At 37.9% G+C, this 15,724-nt stretch overlaps 1 protein-coding gene across 1 annotated transcript in view; it reads right to left on the reverse strand.

Annotated features, from left to right (window-relative positions):
• Window positions 1-315: 315 nt before the first annotated feature.
• The window catches only part of GCLC (glutamate-cysteine ligase catalytic subunit), a 42,814-nt gene continuing 27,405 nt past the window's right edge, over window positions 316-15,724 (reverse strand). Inside the window, exons 5-16 of the mRNA XM_016153875.2 lie at window positions 14,727-14,785; window positions 14,464-14,597; window positions 10,010-10,084; window positions 9,442-9,558; window positions 8,832-8,970; window positions 8,267-8,379; window positions 7,758-7,850; window positions 7,357-7,461; window positions 3,353-3,434; window positions 3,170-3,273; window positions 2,974-3,094; window positions 316-1,922 (exon numbers count right to left, since the gene is read on the reverse strand). Of these exons, the coding sequence (XP_016009361.1) occupies window positions 1,711-1,922; window positions 2,974-3,094; window positions 3,170-3,273; window positions 3,353-3,434; window positions 7,357-7,461; window positions 7,758-7,850; window positions 8,267-8,379; window positions 8,832-8,970; window positions 9,442-9,558; window positions 10,010-10,084; window positions 14,464-14,597; window positions 14,727-14,785 (1,354 nt within the window). The 3' untranslated portion in view covers window positions 316-1,710. The remainder of the gene's footprint in view (window positions 1,923-2,973; window positions 3,095-3,169; window positions 3,274-3,352; window positions 3,435-7,356; window positions 7,462-7,757; window positions 7,851-8,266; window positions 8,380-8,831; window positions 8,971-9,441; window positions 9,559-10,009; window positions 10,085-14,463; window positions 14,598-14,726; window positions 14,786-15,724) is intronic.

Below are 15,724 nucleotides of genomic sequence, written 5' to 3' on the forward strand. Positions count from 1 at the left end.
CCAGCTCAGACTGGAGTGCGCACAGCACCCAAGTTCCTCACCATTCACCATGTGACCACTGGCTCAGTGCGGCAGTAGTTTGGCTGAAACAACCACTGGAAGTGAATGTTTTACTCCAAACACCAAGTCACTCCTCTCCCCATGGGGAATGACAGCTACTAAGAGAGATGAGGCACCTGTTTTTACCATTATGCTTCTTTCTAAAAAAACATCTGAGGATCACAATGAAAAACTAATTTCACAGAATATCTGGACTAATTAAAAAAAAACAAAACCCACCACATTCCTTTAGCTACATAACTCACACATTCAAGATTTTCAGAATGCTAATTCCATTCTTTTATTTCTTCATACCACAAACATGTTATCGCCTTTTACAACCTGATTTACAAGCAAATTGCAAATGAAAAACAGGCATTCTTTAATCCTCCAAAATGCGTGTGAAATATAACATAAACCCTAGTATTTATACATAAACAGGCTCAGCTGAAGCAGCTTTATCGTAATGTCTTAAAATTAGCATTACAGTGTAAATATTGATGCCTGTTAACGTTTGCATAATCTACAAGTTATTTCAGAAGCAGTTAAAACTTAACTAATTGAAAGAAAAACTTCAACAAAAAGCTCTAATTATGTGAAAAATTATTTACAATTAAACATTTAAGGTCCTGATTCACAAAACTTAGTGCATATCATGATTTATTCATTTCACAAAGAAGGTAATAAGCAGTATGTGGAATATCCATCAGGTAGAATCTAGAATGAATCACTTTTAGAAGAATGTATGCCAATATGCGTATTGGAAATGAGAGAAAAAGTAACAAAACAAAAACTGCAGCAACTGCATTTGATTTGAAAATTGAAACACAGCAGCAATAGGAATAAGCAGGGCCCCAACAGAAGAGCTCTTTTGTACATTATGCATGGGAAGCAAAATGACACTCTCTTTTTTAAAAATAAATCACCCCCAATAATCACTACATGTCAAGGCAAGGTAAGTCTGCCTTCCTGCAGAGCTGTCTTTAAACTTAATGCCTGAAACATCAAATTTATTTTAAATAAAGAAGGAAAGTACCTTTTCTAACAGCCACTAGAGTTCAACGGGTTTTATTGAGAGGGGAAAACATGGAGCAGGGTGGCCCAATGGTCAGCCATTCTGATCACAAAAGAAACGTCTTAAGTAAGGCCCAGAAATCCAAGGTTACCCTGGAAGTCCTTCAATGGATTCAATAGTGATTTTATGTGCACACAAAAAGGAGATAACTCAAAATTAACAGGACAAACTTTTTAAGTGATAAATTTCAGTGAATCAGGTCCCATGTAATCTTAAAAAAAAAAAAAAAAAATTACAGTAAACATTTTGAACTCCGGAATGCAGGTATAGTACAATTCCTAGTGCATTACATTTACAAAATGCTTACTTAGGCAGTAGCTGCTCCACAGTAAGAATTGAAAAATGTACAAGTTAGTCCACCAATGACTTTAGATATGTTATTAAAATACATTGTTAATCATAAAAATACTTTACTATGTACATGTTCACTGTATAAACTCTGGATTTACCTACTGAAGGAAGCCTCTAAATCCATTTCTGGCCTACTGGCCCAGGAAACACTATGGTTCTTTTATTTGGTTTTCATACCACACATGGCTGAGGGCACTGCAGTCAGTTTAATTAAACAGTCATGCATTTTTCCGTCTGCAGAAGGTCTAGTTGGAAGAGTCGGTTTTACTTCCACTGTATTTCACTTTCCTAAATGCTGGTCCATGTAACTCTGGGCATTCACATAATTCATTTGCAATTTGGTTACACTTTAAAATAAGGCTATAGTTCATTTCATCAGTTATCACACTGTCTTGCTTGTAGTCAGGATGGTTTGCAATAAACTCTCTCATCCATTTTGCAACTGTCATTAGTTCTCCTGAAAAAAAAAAAATTAAAAGACAGCGTTAAGTTACTAGTAATGCTTTTTAAAATTAAGTTGACATTTAGAGGCCAGGATGACCACAATCCTGAAGAAAATTCAGTATGACCTTTGGTGTTGGGAACAACATGTTTTCCATAGTGTTTGAGACGAATTTCTCCTGGGAAGGAACTTTAGGTTGCAGGCGGACAGCTAGAACACATCCATCCTGTTGCTACCTGTTAGATGCTACCCACACAATACACTGCCAGCTTGTAAAAACGGGAGCCAACGCATGTGTACTAGAGCACGTGTCCTCCCCTTTGGCTAAAGGGCTAAGACCACATATGCCAGTGTCATGAGCTGTCGAGCTGTCTCAGAGGACAGTACAGCCTGAGTTTGCCAGAGCAATCTTCGGTCAAAGAGGTGGAAAGAATCAAGAATAGTAAGTAGAGTGAATTAAGAGAAATTAGCACATATACCATTTGAGGGGTATGTCATATCCTTTGTGACTCCCGAAAGTTTACGGAAGCCTTGAGTGAAACTCAGAGGCCATTTCCATTACTGTTGCTCTTATTCACAGCTGACGGCTCCCAGTACCGGGAACCTGTTAGCACCATTGATATATCTTCAAAACTAACAAATAAAAGGTCCTTGGGGTGCTCACTGTAAGGAGGAAGGCTGAGGAGCCAGACATCCTAGCTGTGTCACTTATTTAACCCACAGAAGTGACTAAGCCTTACAAAAAGAGCCCGTGATGATGCAAAACGAACGCAGCTGGACATAAATGACAACTGGGCGATCTAGATACCGCATTGCACTAAGATGCTATCGACTGAAAGATGCATCACTATTTTACGAACCAGTAAGAAACAAATGCACAGCTAATTAGACAGTGATTATCAAAGATTGTAAGGTGTGTCCAACTGCAGAAATGTCAAAACGTGAAAGTGCGCACTGATAAAACACACTTTTAAAGACTGCCTTAAGAAATCGAGTATTGTAGGATAGTGAGGTTCTGCCTACATTATGAAATTCTATCAGAGAAAGAAAACAAAGAGTACTATACCCGATGCTCTCTTCTTAATCAGCTTTAAGTAGTTCAGAATACTACATCTGGTGTCCACATCTACCTCCATGTTTTCAAGGTAGGAGTTCAGAACTGGGATTAGCCCGGGAAACACACCTTCCTACAAGGAAGAGGACACGTCATCAGCTGCCTGCCCCGGGTGTGAGCGGCGAGGCACGCTGCACAGGGCCCCTACCTTCCCGTTAACGATGGTGTCGATGCTCATCAGGGTGTACTCCTCCGCCGCCAGCTCCGCGCTGTTCTGGGACTTGCCGCAGCCGTCCACCACGGCGCTGCCACCTGCCAGAGGAGAGGGCACAGGAGCTTTGGTGACTTGTCATAGCTAAAGTGACCCTAGAAACCCAAGAGAATGTAATACCTTTGCAAATGTCTTTCCTGAAATAGAACATTCCCTGCAGAACAGCATCTCGTTTCTGTGCTACTTTCATGTTTTCATCAACCTAAGGGAGAAAAATCATCATAGCCAGTCAGAACACTTTTCACCAAACACAGAGGTTGTAGTGTCTTCTTCACTTCTGCAATTAGGACTGTCTCCTCCAATGCTTTCTGGTCAGAATAACAAACTTTTTACTTTAGGTGGGGCCTGTGTCACCCAATCACAAATTGGTATGTGCTTTTTAATAATAACGGGAAAATTCTAAGAGAAGCTTATCTTAAACAAAAAACATATTCACGTATGCTGTCTGCATTTCAAAATACCTTTATGACTGAACCCTGCAATAAATCTAGTCTCGGAGGCAGGTTGTTGATTTCCTTGACGTGACACAGTCCTCCTGACTTCCAGTTCAGTGCTCTGTCTTCCCTATCACTGGGGTTTTGCTGCCTCACTTTGGTGATGAAAAGGAAAAAGAGTCAGCAGGTTGTCAAATCTGGCACAAGGTTAGCCCTCCAGAGCAGAGGGTCGCCAATGCTATCTGCCCGCCTGGTGGCCCTGGCCATGTCAACTTATGCGTGAGGCCAAAAAAATTCCTCTTCATTTGTGAATTCTCCATTTCTCCAATTATGTAAGACCCTCGAAATAGAGCTTTTAAAACGTCTTAGTGGTCGTCTCTTATTTCTTATAATGAAATCTCGGGGGAACCTCAATATATAAAAGACACTAGTTAGAGGGTCACACTCAAATAAGGTATATGGTACAAAGCTTCTGATTATTTAGCCTCTTTACCATACTCATTAATTCCATTTGTTGTCATTGTGGTTTTTTTAAAAGACACATATGACCTAAATAATCTAGATACTTCTAGGAGCATATTCAAATAATAGTCTAAAATTCTTCCATGGTTTTGATCATCTTTCATTTCTAGTATTTTTTTTCTTAATCTTAACAGAACTTAAGATTACTTTAATTTCTGTTTTTATGGATTCCCCTTTACAAATATATTTTACTATTACTCTTTAGATTCTCAATTTGACTGCTTAGGTTTATTTTCCAACTTTCTTTTAAAGCATTTAATACTGTTATTTTCCCTCAGAGATGAACTTTGCCAGCATCCTACTGCCATTCACTTTTCCATACAATCTATAATCCTAGTTCTGCCTTATTCTAAACACTTTAGGAAAAACACTTTAAACTTCCAACAGTTATATTTATCTTCAACTTTCTTATTGAATTTTGGTGAGAATGCATCCTGTATGGTACTTTATTTTGAGAAGAGATCTTCCTTAATTTTTATAGATCTTCCTCAGTACATTTGAAAAAAGATGTTCTGTGGTATGAGATTTGTGATAGAGGTTACATAACCAAGCTTATTCATGTCGTTGAATATTCCCAAAGCCTTTCTCATTCTTTGATTATATTACCTGTCAATTATTGAGTAAGATACAAGGAACACTGCTAAGTGACTTATCTCCTTGAATCTCACTTGGCTTTACAACAGCCCACACTTTTCCCCATTCTACATGTGTAAACTGAGGCACCGACAAAATAAGTAACTTGCCCAGGTTAAAAAGCTAGTAAGTACAAGTGATTTATAAATTCAACGCTTACACCAAAGTCACACCTTACCCAGTAACTATAGTGTCTTTAAGAAAATCATAGCTCTAACATTATCTTAAAAGAGCACAGAAAATTTCTTTCTCTATCTCATTTAATACTTTCTATCTCATATTTTATTTTGTCTACTATTATCATTCCTGCTTTTTTCTTAAAAGGTCATCACATAGATCTTTATTTTCCACATTTCCAAACCTTACGTTAGGTACATCTTATATAAACAACATACGTCATTATGTTGCTATATCATCTGTTTTAACTTTTTAATAGGAGAGTTTAGCCTATTCAAATTTGTTTTCGCTTTTTAACAATTTTATGTTCTCTGGCTTATACTGTTAACTACTTCCTGGCCCACACCTCTTTCGTGACACTGGAAGGTCTGTCTTTTCCCACTCCTTTTAGCTAGCAGGTTAGAAGTAATAAATCCAATTTCTATACCTTTAGTAGTTTTTCTTACTTTTAAATACATAGTTTTGAAATCCCCTCTCTAAATGCCAAGCATTAAAGAATATCGACCGTCTGCCTCTTTCCATTATCCTTTCACTAAATAAGATTCTGGCATACTTTTAGCTCTAATAATCTATCATATTTTGTTAGAATTATCTGGAATTTAAAGAAGAATAGTTTGGCTGGGAAAAGAATTCTATGGTTGTAATTCTTTACCCCTCAGGATTCTAAAGACTTGTCTCAATCTCTTTTAGTATGTAATGTTATAAACGAGAGGTGATATTAATTCATTTTTTCCCCTCTTGGCAGCTAATTTTCTTGTCTAGACAGTTGATTTTTTGAGATTCAGAAATACTTAGATTTGGGTTCCTCTTTAAATACCTGTCTCATCCTTAATGGACTCTTTCGCTGAGGAAAATTCTAACTAATTCTTGGCTTATTGTGTCTCATATCCCTTTTACATAGACAATTCTTTTCTTCTAAGTTATTACACAAACGCTGAACTTTCCACAGAAGTTTTCCATGTTTCAGTTTCCATTTCTTTGCCATCGTACTCAGATAAATCTCAATTTGGGTTCCTAAGTCACTGACTTTGCTCTTCAACATCTGCTCTCCTGGTGCATATACTGAGTTTTAAAAGTGTTGCTATCATCTTCTTTGTTTCTAAGAACTCCTATTCTCCACATGCTCTTTGGTCTATAGCACTTGTTTATTTTATTGATGTGACCCTTTCTCTAGAATTTCTTTGAGGGAACTAATTAGAAGTTTTTTTTAACAATTCTTCCCAGTTTCTTAAATTAACTGTTTCACTGAGAATGATATATTCTGCAGGCCTAGCTGGGCCCTTCTTTTTAAGGCTATTAAAAGTTTTTAGTTTTCTACCAACTTTTAAACATCTATTTATATTTTTAAACAAAGGCTTAGATTGGTAGCTTACATGAACTCTCCCTCAGATGGGTCACTCTCCCCAGCAGGTACATTCACATGGGCAAAAGGGCCCCAAAGAATTCTATGGGTTATCTTTGGGCTTGATGTGAAGAGCAGGCAGAAACAAGCTGACAGCCACACTTACTACATGCAGTGTGTGGGGAGTGACATAGGTGCGGGCTGGAGCACCCCCTGGTGGCGGGAGTAGGGAGCATAGTATCATGGGAGCAGACGCTAGGCGAGGCAGTTTTCTTCTTCCTTTCATGCTTGCTGTGACAGGGCTGCTCTACTTCTCTCTCTGGTCCTAAAATGTCATTAGACCCCTTGCTGCGTGTAGCAGCCTTTCCAAGCCATTCTTTGTGCTAAAGGACCCACGGGGCCAGGAACCAAAGGCTTTTATCTGCTGCCTCACAACCTGAAAATGTTCCAAGGCTCTGCCGGGAAACTGCTTCCAGAAAGCTCCTTGTTTGGTGTTTACTGGGTTGGGCTGATTAACTCTGATTTGTGTACCTGACAGTTCAGCGCCATCTACGTTCTCCAGATACAGCTTCAGTTCAGTTCCACTGAGGTGACCTTTCCTTGCATTTTAGCAGTTCCGCTACCCTCTTCCCACCCTAATTTTAATACTGTAACCAAAATGGGAACTGGAGGATGAAATCAATTTGTGGGACTCCCTCCAACCATCGTCTTGAATCAAAAACCTCTAGAAATAAAGTGGTTATTCAAATGCGACCCTAGATCTCTTTCAAATGGGCTAAGGAACTACTATTAGCGACCTCCCCACCCCCTGCTTCCCATTTTTAGGAATCTCCAGCAATGTAGCACCAAAATCTTTAGCATAAGGTAAGACTTAAAAAGAATAAGGTAGAGAAACATTTTATTCCAAAGAGTGAACAATTCTGAATGAGGTAAGATTTAAAATAATTATATATAAATGAAAAACAGACAGTAATCTAGATGTCTAGACCCATCACCATACCGAAACCCATTCTTACCTTTGACAGCGGAATGAGAAAATCCAGTTTGTACGAAAGGATCACTCTAGTGAGCAGCACGACAAACACCACATATGCAGAGTTCTCAAAGTCCGTTAACTGAACCTAGACAAGCGGGAGCCCAGAGAAGTTGTGGACTAACCATACACACGTGCTTTTCCCCGACACGCCCCTCCTTGGATCACATCATTCCCCAGCCATCTCTAAATGCCCATTTGGGTCTAGAAGCTCTCCACCCTCAATCTGTTCTCAGATATCAGTCTTCCTTAGCGTTCAGATTTGCTTTTAACATGCACACATTTGAATCTGCACTGCCTTCTAATCAGTGTGAGCACCAGAAGGGTGACGGGCCGTGGGAGGACAGGTGGATTTGAGGTGGTTCCCGCCGACGCGCTTCTTACCTCCATGGGTCGGAATTCTACTCTCCATCCGATATCTGAGTTTGGAGGAGGAGGCTTAAATCTCATTGTCTGCCAATTTGTGGACTGAATATTCTACAATAAAAAAGAATAAAACCAACTTGCCATGTGCCCAGGAAAATATTAAGATGATGTGATATTTAATAAGGGAAGACTGCTCACTGTCCATACCTAATACTCTTCAATTTACAAATACGAAAAGGTATAATTTAGACTTTTTGGAGCATGACCTGCTAGGAAAACAAACGGCAAATGTTTAACAGAAGTTGGGTGATATGTCAGCAGCACTAAAATAACTGATCAAGTTATTTTTATGCAGTATGCCTGAATTTTTCACCATTATGCAAATGAGAAAACACTGACCAAAAAATTTAGAATTGGAGATAAAACCAAGAAGAACCATAAAACAAAAGTACTTTAATTCCTCACAGGCATAGAAAACTGCCTCAACCTTGGTTAGTAAAGTAAAATGCATTTAAAACAGGAGATACCTCAAAATGGTCAGACTCGTTGGCATCATCCAGGTGTATTTTCTCTTCAAACAGAGTCAGTGGGTCTCTAATAAAGAGGTGAGCAACATGCTGGGCCAGGAGATGATCAATGCCTGCGAAGAGAGGTCACATTGGACTCACTTCAAAGCTCAAGATTGTATTGTTCTCTTAAGTCCAGTAAGATGACAGGATAGATCAGGAAGTTTGAAGAGAGGGTATCTGGAAGACTAGGCAATGGCTGGTTTGTTCAGTATTCTCACGTTGCCCAGGATTTTATCCTATGGGGCCTGGGGAACATCAGTTTTATTTGCTACTTACACAATGCCTGCTGGGGCACTGGTGGGGACCTAGATACAGACCTCCAAAGTAAGTTCCTTTTGCTAAAAGTTAAGAAGATCTCACAAGTATTTGGAACTTGAAACTTTAGGAACAAGCAGCCTCATAAGAAAAGTTAGAGACTTCACTCTAAAAACAGAAATCAGACCAGAAGTCAGCAAAAAAGTTTAAGAGTTTTGAAGAACTAAAGGTGTACAATCAAATGTAGAAAAAAGGCATGGATGCTCACCTTCCTGTAACAGTTGTTCATAGATTGCTTTATCTATTGTCAACTCGATGTCATTATATTTCTCACCGCACTCAGATAAATAACTGTCTATTGAATCATATCGGGATTTACTAATCCTGTAGTTATTGTTCTTCAGTGGCTACAATTGAAAAAAAAGTAAATGAATGCCAGATAAAATGATCTGGAAACAAATTAATACCCAAAATAATTACATTAAAATGTTCTTTTTTATATATATAACATAATTACATTAAAATGTCCAAACTAAACATAAGACCCTGAAAAAAAAGTTAACCCTAAAATGTTTTATCAGGGAAAATCTTGTATATATATATTTTTTAAATTGCACTAATTGTAGAAGATAAAACAAATACAGATTTTAACAAATGATGAAAATTAACTTCCCACCCAAACAAAATTGCATTTCCCACATATTCACCCTAAAACAAGCACTACAAAGCCAAAGACAGGTTTATAACCCATGAATTTCTTCCCATGTGAGATTAACTCAAGATAAAAATTTAAGGGAAACTTCAAAATCTCAAGTATTTACAATAACTGCATTTTACCAACTTGACATAAAAAGGCTGCGAAGGAAAATCGTTCCCACCTCCAGTCCTCTTTCCTCCCGAGTTCTATCATCTACAGATGCAGAAATCACTCCCCAGCGACAATCAATGTCTGACACATAGCCTCGGTAAAAAGGAGACGCAGCACTCAAAGCCATCTAAAAACAAACAGGTTTGAAATGTCATGTGATGAAAAATAACTCCATGTAGTTTACCTCTGGTCAAGAAGAAACAGTTATGTAACTGATTCTACACAGAGCCCGACTGACTACCTGTGCCTGCTTTCTTACGGTGAAATATACCAGAAGGAGACTCAAATCCCTGGATATGATCCATTTAAATCATCCTCAGTGTAACATAAGGACATGACAAATGGGAGAAGGAAGCCGGCTACACGTGAACTTGACACTTTAACACATAAATGTCTTATTAGTAACAGTAAACTTCTACAGCTCAGACTCAGTCTATTGGCTCTTAATCTGCATATTTGTGTTAGTTCACTTCTGAATGAGATCTTAACTGGACTTAAACAGCACACAGTAAGCAAATTTTGCATATGTAGTATTTTATACAAAAAATTACTTAAAATAAGATGTAATTTCTACTTACCACAATTGGGCAGATAGTGGCCAACTGATCATAAAGGTATCTAGCCTCAGATATGCTGCAAGCTTGGAATGTTACCTGTTTAAGAATTGCAAGTTATTAACAACAAAAATAATCACTGACATCCTCCCCAAGGAGTAAAATCTAAGAAAGACTGGAGAAGGAAGGGGGCATGGTCTGTAATAGTTACTCCATCGATGACGACACTTCATATAGGAGTTTTATTTAAAAGCTGTCTCGGATGAATTTTGCTAGAAAATGGTATTTAACCATGCTCACAACTAATATAAATAACTTGTTCCTAAGCTAAATAGGATATAAAAAGTCAAGAAAAAAATAAGACACTAAGATAAATAATGAAGTTCAGTAAGGCATTTCTTCTAGCTTATTTCATTCGATAGCTTCCCATTTCCTTCAGTTAGCTGAGGGGTTATATAACTTTTGGTTAAAAGGGATTTTGAGATGCTAATGATGGGTTTCAGAGTTCACTGGCGGCAGTATGAGAAATAGCTTGGAATAGCTAAGACTAGAGGAAAGCAGAGCAGCTAAAAACACTGCAACCATCAAAGGAAAAGTTGAGGAGGGCTAATGGGAAGAGGCACACCAGAATTAAGGCAGCAGGCTCTGGTAACCAGGAGTACAGAAAGTGAGGGTGTCACTTAGAATTTGGCTCGGGTGTTCATAGGACAGACAGAGAGAAGAGGCCCCATGACATGGTGGGCTTCCTAGGCCAAGGAACAGACAAAGAAGCTGGGTCTCCAGGGTTGGTGCCTAGAAGAATAAACTGGAGAAATATTGGGGGAACAGGCTCAGATGATGTCCTGAAGATGGGTAGATCATCAAGAAAGTCTGCAGATGAGTGGTAAATAGGATATGTAGAAGTTAGCTAGAGAAAAATATTACATAATGATTAGTACAAATTCTCCATAAACAATTACCCAAAAGAAACAAACAAAAACAAATCCTGCCTCCTTTGATGTAGGGGTTGGGTGGAAGGGGCAAGGAATACAAATGATGGTTGTTAGCTTTTGAATTAACTGCAATTTGGGAACAGTTCAAATTTCCTGTTATTGTTATTTAATAATGACGGTCTGAATTTAATGTTGGTATAGGAAATGATTTAGGTGCTAAATGCTTGAAATAGCAGCTGAGTGAATATGTTTATTGTCATAATCCCAACATTTTAGTTCCAACAGTTTTAGCCAGATCTCAACTTTGCATTTTTTACAAACAGAGAACTTCTATTGGAAGAGTCACAGTCCACATGCTGAATCACAATGGCATTTCATGTCAGTGTGGCGACTAACTGTAGAAAATCATTTACAAGAGTGATTATATCCTCTTCCCATCAGTCCTCCTCAACTTTTCCTTTGAACTGCTCTGCTTTCCTCCAATCTTACCCATTCTTCCTATAATTCCCATTCTTCCTGTAATTCCTATAAGTCAGTGCTATATTTTTATTAAAATAACCAGCCGCTACAAATTAATGCAACATGGAGAAGAGCTGAGTCCCAAATATCAAGAAATAAGAGTATCAAAGGTTAAAATAAAGATTGAGATGAATTGGCAATTAGGTCACTAATGACCAGAAGTGTAGTTTCTGCAAAAAGGTAGAAACTCGGAAGTCAGTTTGTGCATGGGTAAGGATTAAATGAGAAGTGAGGATATGGGAGATAGTAAGCAGAGTATTTACATACTTATGTGTTGTGACCTTGTTATTAAAAGCTTCAGGAAGGTAGGAGATCTACTGCCTTATTCTTCATCCCAATTGTGTAGAACAGTATCTGCCACCTACACTAAGTACTTAATATGTATTAAATGAGAACATCTTGAAGGAAAAAGGGTACTAAAGAAAACACAAGAGCAAAGGCAAGTTTTGTTTTTATAAAATGGTGAGATATTTGAAAAACTGTGACCTTATAGGCCAGATTTACATGGATTGAGATTAAAAATACCTAAATGTTCTCCGAGTGCTCTGACTGCTGAATTCTTTTGAACATGAAGCTCTGAGTTTATTTAGGTCCCTTTTCTTCACTCTTAGGTATTTTAGTGTGTGTCTGTTATTTTTGTCTTTAAAAAGGTATTAAGATGAGCATTCTTTTCTTCTGTTTTTTACCTGGCTTCTCTTAGATGGCCTAGTACATACTAGACAACCCTAGAAAACTATGCTTAAAAATCGGTACCTGGGATCCAATAGTTGTTATAGCAGTGAAATGACTTGGTTATTCTAAATATATTTAGTAACTGGCTTCCTTACTCTAGAGCTGATACAGCCACTGTCAAACTAAACAGGACATTGCTGCAGATAATGGGGGAGGGGGAGGAAGAAAAAAGTTCTAATACCTTAAAAAGGTATAAATATATAAAGAGTTTTGGCTTCTGGTATCCTTTTAGAGCATATAGAGAAGAGACGCAATGTCACTGGAAACTGATGAGGGTGGGGAAAAAGAGAAGTATGAAAAGCAGATGTTAGAAACCTAAACATCTACTCTAAAATTTATCTAGAATGCAGTTTTAAGCCACATGATTTTCTTGGGAGTGGGGAGACCTCTGACAACATGCACGAACTTACTGACATGAACTTATTAAATGGTTCCTGAAAAGCTCCCCAAGAGAAGAATTTAAATGTGGTTAAAATGCTTTTTGTTTTGCACAATAAGTTTTCCATTGATCTTAAAAAATTAGTTAAAAGTATTTTTTCTGTTTTACTGTAAAACACTTTCTAGTGTTCTACTTAAGAGACAAAGCAGGGATTTCTGTGGGGATTTGTGGAATCTGTCTCTTTTACCACTCACTTCACATTACCAGTGATTTTTGTGAGTACTGAAACTGGGGTGCTGGATGTGCCACTGAGAAAAAAGAAAACTGAATCCTAAACCCATGACAAATCTTAAATTGGATGTAAAATTATATCTACAGGCAACAATGTTAACTACCTACCATTAAGACACATTTATTTTATAAATACATTGTTTCGAGGGAAGGAACAGCCTTTGGAATAAAGTCAATTGGGCTGTTCCTGGCAAAACACCCTGGGGTTTAATATTAAACCAAGAAAGGCAATCAGTATCCCAACAGAACTGATGTAATTTTAAAGCCATGCACTATAAGTTCTAGAGCTTAATGGTTCTCTTTGGAAATATTTATAATTAAGATAAGAAAGCAGATATGCAGTTAAAAGTCAAAAGGTCTCTTCTTTTAATGAGGTATGACCATTTGTAAGAGAACTTTCTGGCCTGTGTTTGTTTGGAAGCTACATATTTTATACCAAACATATACAGCAAGAAAAGCAGGAAAAAAATTTTACCTTTGGCTGTGGTTATTTTAAAACACATGACTCTGGCATTCTATTTTGATTATACATAGTTGTAAAAATAAACACATCAGAGATATACGTGCAAGAAGGTACATGTCTACACTACAGCTGTTTGAGATGATGGGGATGCTGGGTTTCTTGGCCTCCGTACCAAGCACGCTCCAGCTGGAGGCCCATGGCGCCTCACATGGGGGCCGGGCTGTGCGCTGCTCCCGGCCTCTAAGGACACTGATCAGCCAAAGTAATTAGAACCAGATAAAATTTTCTAACAAGAGGCCTCTTTTTTATTTGAATTTTTCAACTTGAAAATGTATATTTTGTGCAACTCCTACTCCTGTTCTAAAATGATATGAAACAAATTAAAGGTTAAAACAAATACTTCTGTTAATAAAAACAATGAAATAAATATTAGCTTGGAGTCAGACCTAGAAGGGGCTTTAATATAAACCCTTTTTTAGCCTGATGAGAAAACCAAAGCCAAAAAAAGTGAAGAACCCAAATATCAGAACAGACAAAACCCAAATGCAGGCCCATGTGCTACCTGCTGAGTTCTGTGTTCTCCCACCCAGGTCTTAAGTGAGCTTGGGCACAATCACTGCCAGAAGCACTAGTAATCGCATTAGATCCAGGGAAAGTTTTAACAGTAAACAGAGAAAGGCTATTCTACCTTCTGTGTAACTTAGTCAGGGGCAAGGCAAACACGGGCTGATAAATATTCATTCTTTTTATACCATTATATGGCCTTGCATGAATATAAAAATCTTAAGTCCTTCCCTTGGATCACAAAATCATTGGAATGCATCAGAGTTCATTTTCAGAAACAGTAAGACATTCGAGCCATGTTTACAAGCTCAAAGCTAGATTGTCACTAGATGGCAGCAAAATTAGGCATACAAAAAGATTAGAGACAGTGACTTCAAAATATTTCACATTTTAAGTTATCTTTGTAATAAACTGTAGATTCTGTAAATTCTCTGTGAAGAGAGAGCTTCTAATGAATTTGCTAATAACTTCACCGGTTTTCAGAAAGGCCTACCGGCTACCATTTCAACCTGATCAAATGGGGAAATATGCTATATATAAAGTTAGTAAACAGAAATGGACGAGGACACTCTGCCTCTCTGTATATTTGAAACAATACCTGAAGACAGCAATTGCCCATCCCAAATCCCATGGCATCCATGTAAATATGATCAGGCTTAGAAGCCTTTGCTGCCTCATCATCCTCAGGAAATGTTTCTATAAATGGAGATGGTGTATTCTTGTCCTTAAAAACTGATTTTTTAAAAAAAAAAAAAAGAAAAAGAAAAGAAAAGAGAGAGAGAGAGAAAGAAATGGGTGAGAGCCAAGAATTAAACAATTCAACAAGGATCTCTCCCACCCGCCACCTCTCTGTGGACTTACTTGGTACGTTGATGACAACCTTTTCTCCTCTCCTATGTCGGATATTTCTTGTTAGGGTGCTGAAACAGATAACCAAATGTCATAAATGAGCCACCTAAGACCCATCATGTAAAAGAAAAATTTGATCAGATATAAGTAAATGAATGAAATCCTACCTCAAACTAATTCTGAGGCCACTCTATAGAAAATTTATGTGGCTCAAAATACTCTGAGGGATACTCTGAAAGAAGGCTTTGCATTAATACCACTTCCTTGGGCTCTTACTCAAGAATGCTTAATCATTGCTTCCCCAGCATCTTGTTACTCACCAGATCGAGCTCAAGAGTTTGGGGTCTGCCATGGCTTAGTCTCACCCTACATTTCTAACACTTCCCATATTAAGTCCAAAGACCTTAACCAAACTTTAGTACTTGTTTTCCCCAGGTGTCTCTGGAGCCCAAATACCTCATCACTCCCTCCCCCAACCTGTAGCATCAATACTTATCCTGTAGACTTGCAATGTCTAATGCAGAAGTTACCAAACTGTGGCTACCAAGCACTTGAAATGTGGCTAGTTCTGATTACAAGATGCTGTGAAACACATCAGATTTTGAAGGCTTAGTACAAAAAGTTTCTTATTAATACTTTAAAAATATTGAGATTATAAGCTGAAATAATGTAAATATATAGGGTTAAATAAAATATAAAACTAAGTACATTTTTTACTTTGTTTAATGTGGCTACTAGAAAACCTTAAATTACTTCTGTGGCTTGTATTACGATTCTTTTGGACTGTGTTACTGTACACTCAGCTTGAAAGCCACCACTTTCATGAAGCCTGTTTGTTCCCCTCAGTCGGAAGCACCCTCCTTTCTCCAAGAAGGATCTCTGGTGCTACCATTTTTTGATATCCTCATAATCTATCTTTTCTTGCAGGTGAGTAGCTCTATTTTCCTCTTAGCACACTATAAACTTTGAAGTTGGAAACTATGTCTATAAATCTTTTTCTCCCCCCAAAG

The sequence above is a fragment of the Rousettus aegyptiacus genome, unplaced genomic scaffold (genome assembly GCF_014176215.1).
Source record: "Rousettus aegyptiacus isolate mRouAeg1 unplaced genomic scaffold, mRouAeg1.p scaffold_m13_p_1, whole genome shotgun sequence".
Lineage (NCBI taxonomy): Eukaryota > Metazoa > Chordata > Mammalia > Chiroptera > Pteropodidae > Rousettus > Rousettus aegyptiacus.